This window comes from Hyperoodon ampullatus (genome assembly GCF_949752795.1).
Source record: "Hyperoodon ampullatus genome assembly, chromosome: 7".
Taxonomy (NCBI): domain Eukaryota; kingdom Metazoa; phylum Chordata; class Mammalia; order Artiodactyla; family Ziphiidae; genus Hyperoodon; species Hyperoodon ampullatus.
Genome location: NC_136920.1, coordinates 16,228,674 through 16,245,875, shown reverse-complemented (window position 1 = coordinate 16,245,875; position 17,202 = coordinate 16,228,674). Strand labels below are relative to the sequence as shown.

Here is a 17,202-nt window from a genome sequence, read left to right as displayed (position 1 = left end):
TCCCAGGGTCCCAGGGACCATATGGCAAGAAAGAAAAAGACATCACAGGGAACTGGCCTGTGTAATAGAAAGAGGCCTTGCCCTGGAATGGGAAGGCTTGATCTGATCCTGGCTCTATCATTTACTTGGTGATTTTATCCCTTACTGAGGCTCATTTTCCTTGCCTATAAAAATGGGAATATTTTTATTCCCATTTTCCTCTCTCTGCCCCACAAACTTCTTATGGAAATCAAAAGTGATAATGCATATGAAAACAGTTTGCATAATTGTACAGTCTCTTTATAAATATGACTCATCATCACTTTTAATAGTGAGAAGAGAGGATTGGCAGTGCACTGACTCTCAAGGAAGGTGGTGTACACCTGCCTTCAGGCAGGAAGTCTGTTATTCACTTGTCAATAAGAACAAAGGAAGCAAGATAAAATAATTACGAGATAAGGAATAAGATTATTCTAGCCACCCACTGGCGGGAGCTGGAGAACTTCCATGAACTGTGCCTTTTGTTATGCAGGTGCCATCCCACCTGTGTGCCTCAAACACGGGAGAGTAATAACAAGAGTAGGTACTCTTTATTGAATGCTTGCCCTGTGCCATATTCTAGCACTTTAAGTTTACTACCTCTCTCTTATTTTTTTTTTTTTTTTGCCGTATGTGGGCCTCTCACTGTTGTGGCCTCTCCCGTTGTGGAGCACAGGCTCCGCACGCGCATGCTCAGCGACCATGGCGCAGGCTCAGCGGCCATGGCTCACGGGCCCAGCCGCTCCGCGGCAGGTGGGATCTTCCCGGACCGAGGCACGAACCCGTGTCCCCTGCATCGGCAGGCGGACACCCAACCACTGCACCACCAGGGAAGCCCTCTCTCTCTTTTTTTTAATCGTCTCTTTTAATCCTCTCAAAAACTCTTCATGATTAGTATTAGTATCATCTTTATTCATATTCATGTGATGATGATTATTATTCACTTTCATTTCTAATTGGCTTGCTCAATGCCACATGGCTAGTTTAAGAACCAGGATTTAGATCCTCGTCGGCTGGTTCAGGAGCCTGCACTCTTAGTGAGGCACTATATAAGACCCACTTAAGGGTCAGGGCCAGTGGGGTTTTCTTTCTTTTTTTTTTTTTGGCCACGTTGCGTCTTCGTTGCTGCGCGTGGACTTTAGTTGCGGCAAGTGGGGGCTGCTCTTCATTGTGGTGCGCGGGCTCCAGGCACGCGGACTTCAGTAGTTGCAGCACGCTCAGACTCAGCAGTTGTGGTTCGCGGGCTCTAGAGCACAGGCTCAGTAGTTGTGGTGCACGGGCTTAGTTGCTCCGCGGCATGTGGGATCTTCCCAGACCAGGGATCAAACCTGTGTCCCCTTCATTGGCAGGTGGATTGTTTTTTTGTTTTTTATAAATTTATTTATTTATTAATTTATTTATTATTTATTTTTGGCTGCGTTGGGTCTTCGTTGCTGTGCATGGGCTTCCTCTAGTTGCGGCGAGCAGGGGCTACTCCTCATTGCGGTGCGCGGGCTTCTCATTGCAGTGGCTTCTCTTGTTGCAGAGCACAGGCTCTAGGCACACGGACTTCAGTAGTTGTGGCACGTGGGCTCAGTAGTTGTGGCGCACGGGCTTAGTTGCTCCACAGCATGTGGGATCTTCCCGGAACAGGGATCGACCCCGTGTCCCCTGAGTTGGCAGGCAGATTCTTAACCACTGCGCCACCAGGGAAGTCCCGGGCCAGTGGTTTTTAAACAGTCCTCTATAGAGCCCAGAGTTTAAAGCAGTGCCTCAGGCCTTCTCCCGCAGCCTCCTCATCCCCACACCTCTAGCCTCGGTGAAGGCTATTGAGGACAAAGTTGGGTAAGAAGAGGTTTGTTTTTATCTATGTTATACATTAAGGTTCCTTATAAAATTTCCATTTTTATAAAGTATATCTGTTTAGGGACTTCTCTGGCGGTCCAGTGGTTAAGAATCCATGCTTCCACTGCAGGGAGCCCGGGTTCTATCCATGGTCGGGGAACTAAGATCCTGCATGCCATGTGGTACAGCAAAAAAAAAAAACCTTCCAAAAAGTATACCGTTCAAAAATTTTGTTCAGCCCTCACATACCACGACATCCTTATTTTATAGGTGAGAAAATGGAGGTCCAGAAAACCTGTGGCCAGTATCATGTAATTAGTTTGTTGCAGAACTCAGACCAAGTTCTTTTAAAAATGCTACCTCTGTTTCAAAAATTGAGTGAGGTATTCCAGATACACCACCACTGAGAGGGCAGGATTTTCCTCTCACTTTTACTTCCCGTGAGGGGGAAATGAAGTTCATTGTCCAGCTCTTGTGCCTGTTTGACCATTTCTGTTCAGTTAAGAACAGGAGCAGGTCACAGGAGGTTATGGCAGCACCTGCTTCTTCCTGGATAAAAATTTACACCTTAGCTCTGAAATCTCTGCTTCAAAGGGCACACCCTATCCTCCCATTTCCAAACAAAAATGTGAAGGAGCAACACCTGATAGGGCTGGACTAGTTGGTCTCTGGATTAGAGTGCAAATGGTAGTGCAATGCTAGGCTTGAAATAACTCCCTCGATGGGCTGCTGGGCCCTTTGGGAGCTTATGGTGCCAAGATCCTGCTCTACATTTTAGTGTCCAAAGCTGCCTCCATTCCTCTGTAAACTGTCAGGAGACTGTGTGCCTGTGCCAGAGTAGCTAGCCCTGTTGCTACTGGAGAGAGACTTTCTTTCTTCCTGGCTGGGGCCTCCTTCCATAATGCCACGTGGCTTCCCACCCTGGGCATGTGCAGCCTGTTGTGTTTCATGTTATCAAAGCTGTCTAAGACAGTGCCTCCCCCCAGAACCAAGCCTTGCCTTGGTCCTCCAACTCTCAGGAGCCTATCAGGATGTACAGAAGAGAGGGTAACACCCCAAGGTGTATACACAGTATAGAGGGTTCTTACATATCAGCCCAGCCCACTGGTTCAGTCCCATGGTGGTGGCTAGAGATGGCCATGGTTAGCCCCAAAACCTGATCGGATTGCCATTATGTGCCACACACAATCCCTGGGGAAGAGTTTTCAGACCCTGATTAGAAATGCTCACATTTCTTTAAACCTTTGTATAATATAAACAGTTCCTGGGAAGTTTCTTTTATTCATTCTAAAAATTGCCATGAAATTGTTATTATATCTGATTTAGTACTTTGCCTAGAACATATATACTGGCCAAAAAGTAATAGTCACTTGATGTTGGGCCTAGTCATAATCAAATATAAAAACTAAAGAGTCTGGCTTTCTGCCCCTGTTTGAACACACTACACATACTCTGGGGAGTAATGAGTTGGCAAAGGATAGTGTTAATAATGGCCCCACAGGTGTCATTGGAAGCCATTGCTTCTCATTCCTTTTATAAAATCATTTCCCTTTCAGTAAACTAATTATCATTTTCCTCCATTTACAATATAAAACAACAGTGCTGTCAAAGAAGATAAAATTTAAGAACACAGTCTGCTCTTCTTCTGGGGTTTTGCTTGACAGGAACATGGCCCTAGGATGTGAGCAATCTTCCTGTGACTTTGGTACAAAGTGCCACATGGGGAGTGAAGCTGTCAGATGTCTGCCTCCTTCCTCTCCCCTCCCCCAACTCTCCCTCTCTCCCTTCCTCTCCTTGCAGAGTAGCACTGAGATATTTACTCAGCTGTGGACTGGTACCAAAGCCTCAATGCCCTGGGGAAAGGAAGTGGTGGTATGGTCATGCCCTGAATTATCCATGTCCTTCCGAGCATCTCTTGGCAGAGCAGCCTGGCTGGGGGTGAGTGTCATTTGGAATGAGCCTTCACAACCTCTGCATAAAAGAATATAAAAACAATTGCAGCTGAAAATTGGAGAGTCCACTCATGGGCTGTGGTGTTCTCTGGCCTCTGTGGTAGTTCCTATTGAGATGATGCAGCCAGCCAACTAGAGGTTGTTCAGTCCTCTGGGATTCTCCGTGGCTTGGTAGCATTTCATTATCTCCAGCTCCAGTCTCAGCACTAGCTCACTCAGCCCTCAGCATGAAGGCAGTCATGCAAACGAACTCAGACTAAACCCCAGTTCATCCTCCAGAGTTTTGGAGGTAAAAACCCTTGATTCAGGCTTTGGGGAAGGCTTCTCTGAGTAAGGAACAAAGGTATGGCCCTCATTCCTTCCACCTGGCACTCCTCCACTGGTCTCTTTTAGTGACACCACTCTGACCCTGGAAAAGGCACCATTTCCTAGGAAGAGCAGGAAGCATCTGAATCTTCAACCACACACTGCCGCAGTTCTTCTGAGCAAATGTGTGGACACACGTGGTGGTCTGAGAGGAGGATGTAGAGATGACTAGGCTACCCCCACAGAGCTTCAGAGACCAGAATTTCCACAGCAAGAAGGCAGACCAGATGTAGAAAAGATAAGAGAAGGTCTTCAATCCTTCTTTTCCAAGAAAGGAGGAAGTGAGAACGAGTTAGCCCTTGAATATACTGGGCCTCAGTAATTTGTGACGAGATTAGTTTACTTAGCCAAAATAACCTCATCCATCACTCTCTAGGATTAGAGTAGGGCTAGCCAAGAAAAGAATACTTTTTTTTTTTTTTCTTTTGCGGTATGCGGGCCTCTCACTGTTGTGGCCTCTCCCGTTGCGGAGCACAAGCTCCAGACGCACAGGCCCAGCGGCCATGGCTCACGGGCCCAGCCGCTCCGCGGCACGTGGGATCCTCCCGGACCGGGGCACGAACCCGTGTCCCCTGCATCGGCAGGCGGACTCTCAACCACTGCGCCACCAGGGAAGCCCGAAAAGAATACTTTGAGTCAGGGGTTGGTTATCTTGAAAACTCCAGTATTCAAAACTCCAGCTAGAGTTGTAACAGTAGTAAAGTGAATCACTAAGAAGTAAACCCTAAGCGGCTTCTGATTTTCACGGTAAAATTGGTGATCTATTCCAATGAAAATAAATACTCGAGTTGATTGGATTGAGCACTTGATAAGAAAGTGCTAGGAGTCAGCAAGGCCATGGAATGTAGTTACACCTTCCATAATGTATTGAGTTCACTGAGAGCTGTGGTAACTACCAACCAGGACGTTTTCCACTTTCAGCACTTTACAGCTCCCGGCACCTCCTCACACCGCCCTAAACTTATAGTCATGCCTCCTGTGCCTGGAGATCCCCCATCTCTGTGTTCACACAGTGACCAGAAACTCGTCCCTCCGAATTTTCATCTGGGTCACTGTGCGGTGCATGTTTTTATTCAATCATTCCTTCAACAGATATTTACTACTATATGCCAGGCATTGTGCTGAGGGCTTTAGTTAAGGCCAAAGATGCCTTAATTTCAGGACTTCAAGTTTTAATCAGTTAATAATTATTAAATAATTCTCCCATTTATTGAGCATTTTGCTAATTTTTCAGACAAGCTCCTTATATAGAAATTACCTCATTTGATTTTTACAACAATCACATTAGGTCGGTACTGTGATTAGTCACATTTCTAAGAGGAAACCAAGGTTCAGAAAAATTGTCTAACTTGTCCAGGTCATACTGGTGGTAAGTGGTGGAGGCCAGGTTTTGAAGCCAGGTCATCTGATTACATAGTCTGCGCTCTGCACTAACACAACTGCCCTGCCCAACTGGAGGGTATCTGTATGTTTAACTTGGATATTGGGTTGGCCAAAAAGTTCGTTCGGGGTTTTTCTGTAAACTGTTACAGAAAACCCCAAACGAACTTTTTGGTCAACCCAATAAGTCTTTAACTTAGATGTAAAGTTTGTCAATCACCTGGCATAAACAATCCTATCATCAGAAGTCAAGTCCCCCACTAACCAGCCAGGTCACACCTGCTAGAGTAGAACTTGCAGGACCTTTGGAGCTAGGCAGGCGTATGTCTGAATCTCAGTCCTCCCTCCTCTTACTAGTTCTGTCTCCTTGAAAAAGTAATTAACCTTAAAGAAACCCTAGTTTCTTTATTTCTAAAATAATAATAGCAGATACTAACAGGGCACTTATGATGGGCTATTACTCTTAGTTCTTAACATTAGCTCACAACAACTGAATGATGTTGGTACCACCATTATAACCACTTTATAGATGGGGAAACTGAGGCATAGAGCACTTAAAGGTCAGTAATTTGAAATCAGTGGCAAAGCTTGGATTTGGACCCAGGCAATCTAACTCTAAAGTCCATGCTATGAGCCACAATGCTGTACTGTGCTGCCTCCTGAGATGATAGGATTGAGGGTGTAGAAACCACTGGTCCAGAGCCACACAGTCAATGGGACTATTACAAGGTTTAGAATAAGAAAATTTAACAGCTCTGACCACCCACAAAAAGAGAAGCACCAATTTGTGGGGAGTGTTCTGATTTTGGTCTTATACCAAAGTCGTCTTATGTCTTTGCCTTTGAACTTTCAGAACGTGCTGGCTGAAGCTTTCCTAATTGTGGGGGGATTCCTTTAGAGAAGGCATCTGTTGGTACACACCGCTTACCTTCCCTGCACCTGTCAGGATGGAGAGCACCGGCAGGTGGGCGGGGATGAGAAATGGCTGTGTAGCCACCAGCACAGGTGTACTCATCCCCCACCTTCCCATGGCCTCCGGCTCAGCAAAGGCTGTGGTGCTGGAGCTGCAGTCTTTCCTGTTGACAGTAATTAGAACCTTTCAGACTTAATTTCTTACATGAAAAAATCCCAATTCACTTGAATTGTCTCCTTGATCCAGTTCACCTGGAGCTATTTAGTTCCTGCAGTTTGTTTGGGGAGCAGAACAAGCTATTAAGCCTTCACACATTACGGTTGGTAAGATCAAGGTGCAGAAAATGTTGGTTGGGTAAACTTTGGAGTCAGACTGCCAGAGTTTGAATTCCAGTTCCAGCAGTTAAGCATGATCTGAGATTTTGTGTCTGTGAAATGGGGATAACCATAGTGAAGATTAGGTAAGATGAGATGGCACAGGTAAAACCCTTGGAAGATCAGTGTCTGGCCCATAGTAAGTGCTCAATAAATGTTAACTGTTAGTATTATTATCATTATCAAGCCCATCCAGCCCTTAGACCCCAGCCTAGGATCTTGCTGTGGGAAGCCAAGTCCCCTTCCTGTCCCCCAGGCTCTGGACCCTTCTCTCCTCACTTACCAGCTGATTTCATCTCTCTACGCCTCCACATCCTTGCCTGTGAAATGCGGCTGGGAATACTAGAGTCTACTTTGTAAGGTTGTTGTGAAGGTTAAGTGACGCTAATTCAAAGCCTGAGCACAGAGCTCAGTGACTAGTCAGTCTCACTACTGTTATTCCTGAAGCACCAAGGGCTGCCTGGAAGGCAGATCTTGGAGATCTCTTAAAGCCAAAAGACCCAGAATAGGCAGGAGCATTTAGGGTTAACCAATGCCTGAGTGTGAGCCTCTGGAGCTGGGGAGACCGCTGGCTTCTTGGGAACGGAGGCGGCATTAAATGAATGCAGACTGCAGAAGAGTATTCAGAAACAGGTTCGGCTCAAGCAATCTGACTGAATTTTCAAGGCAGAAAAAATTTAAAGGGGTTTAAGCATTTACACTCAGCAAGAAGCACCTTCCTCCTCTCCTGCCTTTGCCCCCAGGATTTAAAAACAAAGCCAAATAGCTCCTGTTGTTTGGTGTTACTATGTTCTAGACATTCTGCTGAGTACTTTATAGACATCATCTTTTTTGACCTTGACTTCAACCCTGAAAGGTAGGTGTCATCATTCCCATTTTACGGATGAGAAACTGAGATTTAGAGAGACTGAGCAATTTGCTCAAGGTTGCATACCTGGGAAATTGCAGAGCCAAGATTTGAACCCAAGCCAGGGGGACAGGAGAAGGACAGCTCCCATTTGTTCATCAGTGTTCTGATTTTGGAACAACACTTAGTGCTCACCATTCTCCCAAACCCAGGAGTGTCTCCAAGTGGCAGATGCCTCTCTCTTGAAATTATCTGGCCTTGATATTATCCTACTTCTACTTTAATAGAACTGCTGTCTTCCACAATTAAACTGGCTTAAGTTGTTTATTTGCCTGCACTTCCCATTCAGCTCTTTATCTGACTATCTTCCTCACTTTACATTGGGAATAGTCAAGTTCCAGAAGTGGTGAACAGGATGTATTCTGTTTTTCTGATGTATTTAGTATTTCCAAGAACTGTTGTTGCATTGGAGAAGTACAAAATTATTTTTGTAAATCATTCTTCTACACTTAGGAAGCAAGTATTTGAAGCACATGAGTTAGAATATCATCAAGAACCTAAAGAGAGCTGAGGGTCTGGAAACCAGGAGATCAATTTCCAGCATTGTCTTTCTTGATTGAATAAGGGGGTCATACAACTCTCTTGGCTTCTCACTTTCCTTTACCCTGTTTGTCTTCCCAAGGATATCTTGTAGATAATTTGGGGGATAAATATGAATAACTGTGAAATACTTTGACTCGCCCTAAGAATGGTATCAGATCCATCCACCAAATCTTAGCCTAGAAAAGCATTAATTGGGGACTCCCTGGTGGTCCAGTAGGTAGGACTCCAAGCTCCCAATGCAGGGGGCCTGGGTTCAATCCGTGGTCAGGGAACTAAGATCCCGCATGCATGCTGCAACTAAGGAGCCCTCATGACGCAACTAAAGATCCCACGTGCTGCAACTAAAGATCCCACATGCCGCAACGAAGATCCTGCGTGCCATTGCTAAGACTGGGAGCAGCCAAAATAAATCGATTAATTAATTAATTAATTTAAGAAAGAAAGGGAAAAAAGCATTAATGATTCAAAGATAGAACTTTCCTTTATTTAGTTCCTGCCAGAACTCACTTCTCTCTATACAGGGGGTTTTGAAGTGAGAATAAAGTGGGAACATATTAGATTCAGTGGCTTTTCTCCCTTTCGTCTTTCCTGTCCCTCACCCCAAGTCTGCGAGCCCACAAGTGGCTATTACTCCTTCTCTTGAAGAACAAAACCTCCTACTAGGCTGTGCCCTAGGTCAGGCGAGTGAGGAGAGGAAAGTGCACACCCCACTGTGGCTAAGATGAAGGCCGCAAAAGCCATCTTGATCCTTTGACCTACATTGACGCTGAGTCTGTCGCTTTGGTGTCCCTGACTTTGGCAGTGTGGTTAGTCTAACTCTATGCCCCCACCTTGAATTGAGCCTTGATGAAAAAGTAGTAGGAACCCAGGCCTGTCCCGGGGGATTTGGGGTTTTTATCTTGGAAAAGCATCAACCAAACTATCAGGGACAGGAGATCTGGATTCCTGTGGCTTGAGCTAACTTAGGTCCAAAGAAACCAAGTGCCTGTGATCATCATCTTCATTCCCCAAATGTGGCCATGCCCTCTGGATTCCCTTCTCTCACTCATGCTCCCAGTTAGGAGGGCTTCTGGGTTGCTTGATCTTGCTTTACCATCAGCACGTCGTTCCATATTTGAAATGCTTTGGTATATGGAATACTTGTGGACTGCAGCTGCCTAACTGATCTAAAATCTCTTGGCTTTGGGACATGCAGTAACAAAACAACTTTTAAACATCAGTGTATTTCCTCTCCCTTGGCATTCTATAAACCCCCCTGAGATTTACCTCTCTGGGTTTTCTACTGGGCCACAAGAGCCTCATCCTGGCTCATCTCTCCCAAAGCACTGCTTCTGTCTATCAGGAGTCACTTGGTTGCCTAGATTGTATATCTTGGACCTTTGTCTTGGCTTCCTATAATAGGATGACCAGATTTGTGTGCAGGCATCCAAAAGGAGCCAGCCTGCATAATACTGGATGACAGACAAAGGAGGTCTGTGGGTTGCTATGCTGTATTCTTCTCCTCCATACATTGCAAGACTGCATTTGCCTTAATACTGCTTGCAGATATTCTGTGGATGGTCTTTGGGCATGTTGTGGTGAATGTTACCATGCCAGAGAATTTCAGCAAACTTAGCCAGCTCTGAAATGACTCATTCTTGCGGATTTTCATACATAAGAAGGCTAATAAAGTTACCCCTCTAATTCCCCCTTCTTACCCGACCATCTTTCAAACCAGTGAAGCTCCTTAGGCCAAAATGTTGTAGCTGGGTGCCTCCCATCCAGGAAAAACTTTGTAGAAATATTGATCTTAAAATCTCACCCTTGGAGGGTTAGTGGCTGATGCAGCCTTAACACTGACTCACCTTTAAAAGAGCAGCTCTACTGAGAGTAGGTCTGAAACCCATGAAATGATCAAAAAGACAGCAGTGACTTCACATGCAGAGACCTAATGTGTTCCTATCCATTTCCACTCCAGATTTGCTGACCATGAGGGAATATCACTGCTTGCTGCAATTACTGTGCCCAGATTTCCCGCTGGAGCTCACTCAGAAAGCAGCCAGGTATGTCTCCTGGGCTTTTGAAGTCAACTCAGCTGCCTCTTTGGCCCGGGCTTCTGAGAGAAACCTGAAATGTATACAAACAAACATACCATTAGGGGAGAATAAAACTGATAGGGAAGAAACTGGCATTTGGAGAGGGGTCTATTTGGGATTTGCCCCAAAACAATACTGTCTGCATTTCCAAAAGGAAGCCGAATGATCTTTGGTGGTTTCTGCAGGAAGTTTTATGGTCTGCAGATAGAGTTGGGAGGTGGTGAGATGAAGAGGCAAACACACACACACACACACAAACACACACACACACACAGGCACGTACACAAAGAAATATCCCTAGAGGACATTCTGAGAAAATATGGGGCAAGTTTGACAGCGACTTGTGATAAAGGGGGTTGAAGTTCGAGACTGGAAAACATGAAGGTGATAAAGCCCAACTGAGGGAGGGATAAATTGTATTACTTATGCTAAAAGAAGGTTTTCAAGATTAGTCCAGAACCAGGAAGACTTGGTAGAAATAGTTAGAACCCTCTAATTTCTGTGTTTGGTTTCACTGTCATTCACATTTTTTAACTAAATGAGGTAGTTGGGCTATGCCTCAGTTAACTTTTACTTATTTAACTGAAAACCTGAGCTAAGGCAGCAAATGGAAGTATAGCAAAAATCTTGTTTTCTGAAAAATGCCAGAACAGAGGATTTTTAGGAAAATACTCTGTATTATATCATACATGACAGATACGTGTCATTAGACATTTGTCAGATCCATAGAATGTACAACACCAAGAGTGAATCGTAAATCTAAACTGTGGACTTTGGGTGATGATGTGTCAATGTAGGTTCAACGATTGTAACAAAGGTACCATTGGTGGGGGATGTTGATCTGGGGGAGGCTGAGCACGTGTGGAGGCAGAAGGTATATGGGAAATCCCTGCACCTTCCCCTGAATTTCACTGTGAACCTAAAACTGCTCTAAAAAAGTAAAATCTAAATAATAATTTTTTAAATGCCCAGCTTCCCTAAATCAATTAGTCAAGTATATTTACAGAGTAGAGTTGACTAGTGAACAGGGAGGGGCTTAGGGGCACCGACCCTCTGTGCAGTGGAAAATCCAAGTATAACTTACAGTCAGCTCTCCATATACACAGTACCTCCATATACATGGCTCTGCATCCGTGGGTTCAGCACCTGCAGGTTCAACCAACCGCAGATTGCGTATTTGCTATTGAAAAAAATCCACATATAAGTGGACCTGTGTAGTTGAAACCCAGGTTGTTCAAGAGTCAACTGTATATTCACATCCATCACCACAGTCAATTTTAGAGCATTTTAACTACACCACCAAGAAATCCAGCACCCCTTAGCCATTACTCCCCAATCCCCCCATCCTCCCTAGCCCTAGACAACCACACTCTGTCTCTATAAATTTGCCTATTCTAGACATTTAAAATAAATGGAATCATATGATGTATGGTGGTCCTTTGTGACTGGTTTCTTTCATTTAGCCTTATGTTTTCAAGGTCCATCCACGTTGTAGCAGGTCTCAGTACTTCCTTTCATCAAATATTTCTTGAGTGCCAATTTTGTGCCAGGATCTATTCTGCATATTAGGGGTACAGTGATGAATAAGATATAGTTCCTGCCCCTCAAGGAGCTTGCCATTTGATTTAGAAGTGGAACCCTTGGGTACCGATCACGGCCTGTCACCACTTTGTGTCACATCACCTTGGTTTCTGTCACTGCACAGCAGCCTCCGTCCTCCTGTCCCACTCCTGAAAGGTAGCGGGCGAGTCTGAGGGTGAGCCTTCTGTATGATTTTCAGCCCCACCAGCCCCGTTTTTGCATTTGCCCCACCCATCTCCCAGACCCTTCCAAACAATCTGACGTGTGTAAGCATGGCGAGATTAGACTAGAAGGAATAGAACCCTCTAAGATCCACAGATTCGTACAATTACTGATACCAAGGGGCTTCTGGAGTGGCATTCCCCTAGCTGTGTCAGAAGCTCACCTCCTCCTCCTCAAGAGGCCTACTGTTCCGTAGAAACTTAAGACCTTTCCATTTGAGGAAGAGGAAGCAAGGTAACCAGTCCATGTCAATAGCAGGGAATGTGAGGGGATGATGGGAATGCCAGTATCAACAACAGAAGGGCCCCAGGTGAGCCTCAGGATACTGGCTACAAAATTAGAGATGAACTCAGGACTCAGGCTTTTGTGTCAACCCTGCCTCCCCAGTGCCCTGCTTTCCTCACTCCACTCCAGCTGGTGTGTGTGTGGAAAAATTGCATACATCCCAGAAAGTGCCCTCTGATTGTTTAAGCTATTCTCATCTTGTCCTGAAGGCCAGGATCCCAACTTCCTCACACACAAACCCAGGCTTCTGACCAGAACTGCAAATGGGGGTGGTTAGGCCTCCAAGGCAGTTACTCTAGCTGGAAGAGGCACTGCCCTCTCCTGTTTCACTGCTGGTCTCACTGTATTCATGGCCCTGAAGTCTGGGGACAGGCCGCAGGAGGAGGCTCTAGTCTTTGATGCTGTGTGCGTAAAAGAATGTAATCCACAGGCAGCTGTACGCCAGAGCCTGTTCAGCGGCAGAGCAGCTCCACATGCGCCGGACTTATGTGCGGCCAGCACCGTGGCCAGGCCCTGGAGCGGCAGGTGTGAGCCGGAAACAGGAGAGCAAAGAGCAAACAGACTCCATGACAGCGCCCAGCCAGAGATCCCCTCCACTGCACACACTCCTGCAGCAGTGGGAGTCGTTAAGTAATTTTATCCCTAAATGGTCACCATAGCATCTCTGTCTCCATCCTCCAAGGACTGGGAGGCTTTCCTGATGGTTAAGAACATTCAACTAGAGCCAAAATTCTTGAGTTCAAATCCTGGTTCCACAACTTACCAGCTTGTGCCCTTGGGAAAGTTATTTAATTTCTTTGAGCCTCAGTTTCCTCCTTGTAAAGTGGGAATAATCATAGTTGTAATAATTGAAGAAGCATATAATGTGCTTAAAATAATGCCTGGCGCAGAGCAATGTTAGAAGCAGTTGTATTAACCTTGACCTTTAAGAGCACAGGCATCATAGGGTTAGAAAGACCTGGGTGTACACACCACCTGTGCTCTGTTAACTGGATGACCTTGAGGATCTCTCTTAACTTCTACAAGCCCTGTTCCCCTATCTGTAAAATGGGGCTAATAATAATAACTAACTCAGGGTGGTTGTAAGATTTCAACAAAAAATTATATGTATATTGCTTAGCACATTATATAATCCAATAAATAATAATTTCTGCTGTTAATGTTAGTATTATTGTTATTACCAGATTTTTTTAAATAAGTGAGAAGTCAGACATAGAGAGCAGATTTGTGGTTGCCAAGAGGGAGCGCGGGAGGGAGAGGGATGGACTGGGAGACTGGGGTTAGTAGATGCAAACTATCACATTTATTTATTTGTTTGTTTGGTTGGTTTTATTTGTTTATTTTTTTGGCTGCATTGGGTCTTCATTGGCTTTGGGCTTTCTGCATTGGGCTTTCTCTAGTTGTGGCGAGCCGGGGCTACTCCTTTTTTTTTTTTTTTTTTTTTTTTGCGGTACGCGGGCCTCTCACTGTTGTGGTCTCTCCCGTTGCGGAGCACAGGCTCCGGACGCGCAGGCTCAGCGGCCATGGCTCACGGGCCCAGCCGCTCCGCGGCATGTGGGATCTTCCCGGACCGGGGCACAAACCCGCATCCCCTACATCGGCAGGCGGACTCTCAACCACTGCGCCACTAGGGAAGCCCCGGGGCTACTCTTCATCGCGGTGCGTGGGCTTCTCATTCCGGTGGCTTCTCTTGTTGCGGAATACGGCCTCTAGGCGCACAGGCTTCAGTAGTTGCAGCACACGGGCTCAGTAGTTGTGGCACGCGGGCCCTAGAGTGCACAGCCTTCAGTAGTTACGGCATGTGGGCTCAGTAGTTGTGGCACACGAGCTTGGTTGTTCTGCGGCATGTGGGATCTTCCCGGACCAGGGATCGAACCCATGTCCCCTGCATTGGCAGGCAGATTCTTAACCACTGAGCCACCAGGGATGTCCCAAACTATTACATTTAGAATAGATAAAAAACGAGGTCCTACTGTATAGTGCAGGGAACTATACCCAACCTCCTGGGATAAACCATAGTGGAAAAAAATATTTAAAAAGAATGTATATATGTGTATAACAGTCACTTTGCTGTACAGCAGAAATTAGCACAACACTGTAAATGAACTATACTTCAATTAAAAAATTAAATTAAATAAGTGAGAAGTTCCTGGGTTCCCTAAGGCAGTGGGTTCTGGCCTTTTTTCCCTTCACAAAGTTCAGAAAATAATATATAACAAAAAGTAGGGTAAAGACAGGACTGCCTGTGTCTCCTCCCTCCTGGGCCGGCGGGGGGACCATCACACCTGTAACCCATTCAAGGCCCAAATGACACAGGGGTGGGAAGCTTCCCTCCAAGGGTGAAGATTTAAAGCAGTAGTTCTCCGACTTGAGTGTGAATCAGAATCACCTGCAGGACTTACTAAACCGCGATGGCCCAGCCCCATACTCAGAGTTCAGTGGATCTGAGGTGGGGCTCAAGAATCCATAGTCCTTATAGGTTCTCAGGTGATGCTCATGGTCTGGGACCACACTTTGAGAACCACTTTAGAGCATTGCATGCCAATCTCTTTCTGGAATTTTAGAATTGATTGCTTTAAAAGGAATTCCTTTTCCTTCTCACTCTTGTCATCTGAAACACCATTTAACTCACTTCTCCCTCACTTAAAGCCAGATTTCCTAGTGAGTAATATATGTTTAACAGGAAAAGCTCTTTTATCATGGTTATATGCTGAATACATATAGTGCTTCTAAAGCACATAAACTCCTCTAAGGAATCTAGTTTTAGACCTAACAAGTCACCTCCATTTAAGAGAGTCATTTTTCAGCTGGTCCCTGTATCACAAAGGTTGAATGACCTAATGGTGTAGGACTCAGGTGCTGGAGCCAGACAGCCCTGGGTTCAAATCTCACTTCCTTCACTCATAGGCTTGTGACCTTGAGCAACTCCTCTGAGCCTCAATTTCTTCATCTTTAAAATGGAAATATAATAGCACCTGCCTCATAGAGTGATTTTAGGATTTAATGAGATAATGTATGTAAAATACCTGTCACAAAGCCTTTTTTTTTTTTTTTGGCCGCACTGCGTGGCTTGTGGGATCTTAGTTCCCTGAACAGGGATTGAACCCGCACCCTTGGCAATGAGAGCACAGAGTCCTAACCACTGGATTGCCAGGGAATTCCCTTACCTTTTATTTATTTGTTTGTTTGTTTGTTTATTTATTTAGGCTGCATCAGGCCTTAGTTGTGGCACGCAGGATCTTTCGTTCTAGTATGTGAGCTCTTCGTTGCGGTACTCAGGCTTTTCTCTAGTTGTGGTGCATGGACTTGCTAGTTGTGGCCCATGGGCTCAGCTGCCCCACGGCCTGTGGGATCTTCATTCCCCGACCAGGGATCAAACCAGCGTCCCCTGCATTGCAAGACGGATTCTTAACCACTGGACCACCAGGAAAATCCCTCCCTTACCTATTTTTAAAGAATATAATTATAATTAGTAAGTGGGGAGTGATACTTCATTCCTATATTCATTTTTCAAATGTTTACTGAGCATCTACTCTCTGCCAGACCTCATGCCATGCCCTGAAGATACAGCTTTATGCTCTCTTGATGTCTTTCTTTCTTCATGCCTCTCCTCTGCAATATCATCCTGCATAGATCTCCTCCCCAGATCTGACCTGTCATCTGACAGTGTCACTGTTGCCCCAAAGGTCTTTCACCTAAACAGACTATCCTTTCCCTCCCCATTCTTTCATTTACCAAATATTTATTGAGTGCCTGTTATATTGCTAGTCGTGCTTGTGGAGGGGCTATGACAATGTTGCTCCGGCCCTGGAAGAACTTACAAACTGACAGAGCAGCAGACATTAAATAAACGAAGAGCTAAGTGCTATAGGAACATATAAACAGGATACCCAGCCTAACCTGGGGAATCATGAAAAACTTGTCCATAAAACAGAGATGTTGAATCTGAGACCTGAAGGATTAATAAGAGATGAATTTGCCCTATCAACTACTAGGACTGATTATAAGGCCACCATAATGCCAGCTAAAAATTTGGGACTTGCCATCTACCTCTACAAGGATTAAGCCACTACAGCCGCTGACCTTCAACACACCCTAAGTGGGATTCAGAGTGGAGATCAGGAATGAAGCGCTCTGTGCTCTAGGGAAAAATGGCAGAACAGGCCTGCAGATAGTTAGATTTTTTTTTTTTTTTTTTTGGCCACGCTGTATGCGGGATCTTCCCCAACCAGGGATCAAACCCATGCCCCCTGCAGTGGAAGCGCACAGTCTTAACCACTGGACTGCCAGGGAAGTCCCAGATAGTTAGATATTTTCAAGGGAAGATTTTACGAGCCCAATTCTTGCATCTCCTCATACCTAAAAAGGCATTAAAATCATTAATGGAGACACCTGCTCCTCGTGACCAGCAGTAAACTTCACAAGACTAGCGACAGCCTTCTGCAGAAATGTGTGCTGGATTGTATGTACATCCCCTTCACCAAAATCACATATGTACCGACCTTCCCCCCTACCTCTCCAGAGCAGTTTCTCAGAGCTATCCGGTATGCTATCTCCCAGGCCGTAGTCCTCATGTTGCCACAAATAAAACTTAACTCAATGGGCTTCCCTGGTGGCGCAGTGGTTGAGAGTCCGCCTGCTGATAGAGGGGACACGGGTTCATGCCCCGGTCCGGGAAGATCCCACATGCCGTGGAGCAGCTGGGCCCGTGAGCCATGGCCGCTGAGCCTGCGCTCTGCAACAGGAGAGGACACAACAGTGA

The 17,202-nt window shown here is 45.5% G+C and overlaps 1 protein-coding gene across 3 annotated transcripts in view; it reads left to right on the top strand.

Moving 5' to 3' along the window:
• Positions 1–17,202, top strand: part of CSTPP1 (centriolar satellite-associated tubulin polyglutamylase complex regulator 1) — a gene marked incomplete at both ends in the record, with an annotated part of 199,958 nt that overhangs the window by 165,147 nt on the left and 17,609 nt on the right. For all 3 annotated transcript variants that reach the window (XM_079708337.1, XM_079708336.1, XM_079708335.1), the window contains one exon: positions 10,235–10,319. In XM_079708337.1, coding sequence (XP_079564463.1) covers positions 10,235–10,319 — 85 coding nt within the window. The remainder of the gene's footprint in view (positions 1–10,234; positions 10,320–17,202) is intronic.